This window comes from Miscanthus floridulus, chromosome 8 (assembly GCF_019320115.1).
Source record: "Miscanthus floridulus cultivar M001 chromosome 8, ASM1932011v1, whole genome shotgun sequence".
Lineage (NCBI taxonomy): Eukaryota > Viridiplantae > Streptophyta > Magnoliopsida > Poales > Poaceae > Miscanthus > Miscanthus floridulus.
In genome coordinates this window covers 11,218,659-11,223,333 of record NC_089587.1, presented here as the reverse complement: position 1 = coordinate 11,223,333, position 4,675 = coordinate 11,218,659, and the positions used below count along the sequence as shown (strand labels likewise).

Sequence of the window (4,675 nt, the reverse complement as noted above, 5' to 3'; positions counted from 1 at the left end):
ATGCTTCATGCATGCGTCTAAAGATGCGCCCGTGGAGAGACTTGGGTACTATACCTTCTTTGACCCTCCCCCGTCCTCTGCTGCTTCCTTTTTATCAATGCCTCGGACACCACACACCAGATACAGAGTTCAGTATTCCGAAAAATGCAGCGCACCATAAATGAATTCTACAGGATTTTGAAATGAACCTCCCTGCTTATCGGCTAGAATTTACAGTTGCAACCGGCTTATCACCCGACTTTAATATCAGTCGAACATGACTACCTCACACTGTAAACCAGATACTGTTTCAGTGAACCTTTTAAGGGATGCATTAATTCTGAATTCTAGAACTGCAAGTTTACAGCAGCAGCTTCACCATGACAATTCATAGAGAGAAAATCAGATTTTTTTTTGTGCATAAGGAATCAAGAAGTTACAGAAGCATATATATTATATATATAAACTAACCGTAAGATGCAGGCTGCAGCGTTGCACACAGCTGAACTCACACTCCCTTCGTCGTCCATAACTTCTTCAGCTCCTCACTTCTGGCCTTCTCCAGTTCTCCTGCTTCGACGCCACACTTGGCAGCACTCAGCAGCAGCTGCTACTCTGCAACGCAGTCTGCACCACTGTGACAGCGCTGCGCTAGTCTCTCCCTCGCCTCCGCCCACATAGCCTACACGTACACGTCCACCCCCACCCTGCTCGGCGCGCGCCCGCCATGAGGAGGCGACGGTGGGCGCCCCTCGCCGCCGCCTGCCTCGTTGCGCTCGCCGTGCTCCTGGCCGCCGTCCACGGAGGCGGCGCGCCAATGCCCGCGGTCCGCCGCTCGGGCGCGGCGCGTGTCGCCGCCTTCGACACCGCCGTCGCCACCAGCGTCGCGCGGTGCAAGAAGCAGGGGAACAGAGCTGGCGCCGCCTGCGCGGGGTTGCCCGGCGGAGGTGGCGGCGACGACGACGACAAGCGGGTCGTGCCCACCGGCTCCAACCCCTTGCACAACCGATGACAAGATCGTCCGCGCTTTTGCACTTTGCAGCCGAGGACATGTGAGGATCTCTGTCGCTCTTGCTCTGTATGCGCCCTGCGTCAGTCCATGGCGGATTGGTTGGCGGCGCGAGAAGAAATGGAACAGAGGAGAGCTTCATGGCCACTGATATAGGGAGGAGTAGGACTAGTAGTATATAATCAGTTACTACTACTATTTACTGATATCCGACGTAGGAGTAGTAAGTACTAGTTGTTCTTGTTCCATGGTCCCTCTGATATCGGCGTTCGTCAGAGATCAGCTCCTGATCAACTAACTGAACCGACGAATTTGTAAGCCACGGTTTGGAACGCCGGAATTTCGTGGGATTTCTAAGGAAATTGCACGTTTCTCCTATGAAATTCTTGCGTTCCAAACGAGGCCTCAAGATTGGGAAATGATAGTTTCCTTTCATCTCCTCTGAATCATGCACATTGTACATAATCAACCCTGTTCGTTTGGCTGTTGCTTATCATAAACGATTATAAATTTTCAGCCAAACAATATTTTTCTTTCACCCAAACTAGTCGACAGTACTTGTCGACGAACCAGGCGACGAACCAGGCAAACGAACAGCCCGCAAGTCCGCCGTTCTCTTCATCCTGTGTCCTGTCCGATTCTCCCCTTTCAGGTTTTCAGCAATGGGATTCACTTCTGCATAAATTAAAGAAATGGAAAAGAACATAACTTCAGTTGGCTTGTTAGATAAGTGCTTCTCCATCGTCGTTTTGTTCCGGACGATTCATAACAGCCAGATGGCCAGGTTACACCTGCAGGAACAAAAGGAGATAACGATGTGGCGCCCTGCACTTGTCCAAGAGCCAACTTCACAAACACACTTTACATTAGGTAGGGTAGGACGTAAGACAATCCATGTATATGGAAGCTCTGGTATCAAGTTTGCCTCTTGAAGTGAAGAATTGCCTCTTGGGTTAGGATGCTCAGCTGGCTCGCTCCTCGTCAGCTCAACTCTAACTTGTTGCATGACACTTCCTCTCCCAATCCTTGTCCAACTATCAACTAGTAGACCTCAGCACATCACTTGAGATTACTCGACTACTCCTCTCTGTCCCTTATTAACTATCGCTATAGAAAGCGTGCTAGTCAAACTTTCTTAAGTTGGACTAGGTTTATACAAAATATTAGTAACATTTAAATTTTCAAATAAGTTTGTTATGAAAATAGATTCAATTATCTATCTAATGATACTAATTATGTATTATAAGTATTAATATTTTCTTGTATATATTTAGTCAAAGTTGAGTATGTTTAATTTCTTCGGACTTCGGAAGCTGCGAACACAAGGTTGACAAGTACCCTTGTGTGTTCGTTTTGTGATGAGTGATTGTCAATGTGATCCACGAAGTAGGTTGAGTGGTGACTAACCCTACCATGGCGAAAGCTATGTGTGCGACATGTCTTTTGGCTTGTGTTGTGTAGGTGTGGAGCTCGGATGCGGTGGTCGACGGCGAGGTGAAGGTCAAGGAGGACGTGCCGTACCGACAGACCGGGAGCGGTGAAGGATGGACGTGAGGCTTGGACCGAGGGACCCAGAGGCCGGGTGACTAGCCGCGGTGGCTGACACTTGGGACATCGACAAGTGCAAGAAGACATGGAGTGACGGTGTTGACCGGGTCAAGACGGCAGACGCGTGAGTCGAGCGAGGCTTAGGAGGACTTGGCGGGCCGGCCGGTCGAGGACGGCGGTGACACGCGTCGGATGGCGGGGGACGCGTATGGAGTACGCTACTCGCGGACGGTTTGATGGTTTGGACCTCAAAACCATCGGATGGACGGTTTACGGGTTTGGGCCTCAAAACCCGGGCGGAGGTTCCGAGGAGGGACGAATGGCACGTGGCGGCATCGGGGAGTTCGCGTCGAGGCGAAGCTACCGATGAGAAGGCGCGGTGGCCGTCGGATCAAGATTACACCGGGTTGGACAACAACGCCCTTGGGCTTAGCGGTTCAACTCATTTGTATCCAGGGGCAAAACTGGGAATGTGTAATAGCCCTGTTAAATAGGATGAGGGAGCCCCCATCTCCCTCACCTCCTCTAGTTTTCATTTTCTCCTTTAGGGTTTCTTCCTCTAGTTTGCTCCCATGTATGAGAGAGGTCCACAACTCAAATTGTGACTTGGTTTTGAAGGAATCGGTGGCCGTAACCACCGTATGCCCTCCGGGATTCATGATTTAGTTGTGTTCTTGATGTGATTTTGGTGTTCTTCACGAGCTCCTTTTGTCCCTTCTTGTTTCCCCTCTCGTTTCTTCGTTTTGGGATGGTTTTGGTTCGTTCTTGTTGCCTTGGATCGATCAATGACATGAGTAGAAGCTTTCCACCGAAGGAAATCCACTAATTCCTCACGAGATCGCAGATCCGGGCAATTTAAGTTCTTGACCTATTTTTCGAGGGATTCTTCAATTCCTTCGATTCACGGAGTTAGAGTTTGTTTCGGGCCATGATCCTTTAGAGGTTGCCTTTCTACTCGCTTGTGAACCCTTGTGCAAAATTTCAAGTCATTTGGAGTTGATTTGATCAAGTTATGGCTTGATTTGATTTTTCCCGAGAAACTGCTCGTTCATACCGGACGCGTCCGATATGATCTAGGACGTGTCCGATATTTCTCACTTTGGAGTTTTGAGCTGAAATTTGGTGGAGACCTTCCCTTGGTGTCTAAAGAGCTATGGTTAAAATTTCATGATTTTTGGACACCATTTGACGGGGTTTTGGATTTTTCTCTTTTGGTCAGCTTGCTGCTGAAAATACCGGACGTGTCCGAGATCATACCGGACGTGTCCGAAAATACCGGACGTGTCCGATATAATACCGGACGTGTCCGATATTTGCAGGAGCAGTGTTGTTTTCTTTTGGGAGTTTGCTCGTTTGGGCTTCGATCTGTGTTCCGCTTGCTCTATGGTGACCCGCTGTGTTCTGAGGGAGCATCCACCCTTCTCTAGGGTCGTGGTCATCAAGTCTTTCGTGTATGCTTTTTTGGGGATTGATGTTGGGACAGTGGTCGAAGATTTCGAAAGAAATTTGAGGCTCCCATTCACCCCCCCTCTGGTCGCCGTTTCCGGTCCTTCAATTGGTATCAGAGCCGGTTAAGGATCATTCCACCTTAATCGGTCTGTGATCCACGAAGGCGATATGGAGCGTGGTTCCGGCAAACCACCGCACTTTGATGGGTCCAACTATCCTTATTGGAAGATCCGCATGTTTGCGCATCTCCAGGGGATTGATTGGCTCGTCTGGGAAATTTGCGAGGATGCTACGTACGTTGTGCTCCCTGTTGCGGCCCGTACCACCCAGGATCACAAGGATCAGCACAACGCAAATAGCAAAGCTCGCAGTGTGCTTTTCTCGAGTCTTTCGCTTTCTGAGTTCGAGCGTGTCTCCGATTGTACTACAGCTCGAGAGATCTGGGTGAGGCTTCAGAGCTATCACGAGGGGACCGCACAGGTCAAGACCAGACTCTACGAGACGTACAAGCGCGAGTACGAGAATTTCTCTCAGCTTGATGGCGAGTCCATCGATGCCATGTTTTCCCGCTTTCAGACTATCGTCAACAAAATGAAAGCGAACAAGGCCAACCTACCTTATAGTGATCATGAGAGGGCGCTCAAGCTTCTCTATGCCCTTGATCGAAAGGTATGGGATGTGAAGGTGTCG

The 4,675-nt window shown here is 49.6% G+C and overlaps 1 protein-coding gene across 1 annotated transcript; it reads left to right on the top strand.

Moving 5' to 3' along the window:
- The first annotated feature begins 706 nt into the window (after nucleotides 1-706).
- LOC136468556 (uncharacterized) lies at nucleotides 707-1,228 on the top strand. The gene has a single exon (XM_066467082.1). It carries the CDS (start codon nucleotides 707-709, stop codon nucleotides 989-991), a length of 285 nt encoding a protein of 94 aa, XP_066323179.1. The 3' UTR covers nucleotides 992-1,228.
- Nucleotides 1,229-4,675: the final 3,447 nt, after the last annotated feature.

What these genes read in the sequence shown, in the direction of transcription:
- LOC136468556 (XM_066467082.1), top strand. Translation starts at nt 707, where the DNA reads ATGAGGAGGCGACGGTGGGCGCCCCTCGCCGCCGCCTGCCTCGTTGCG.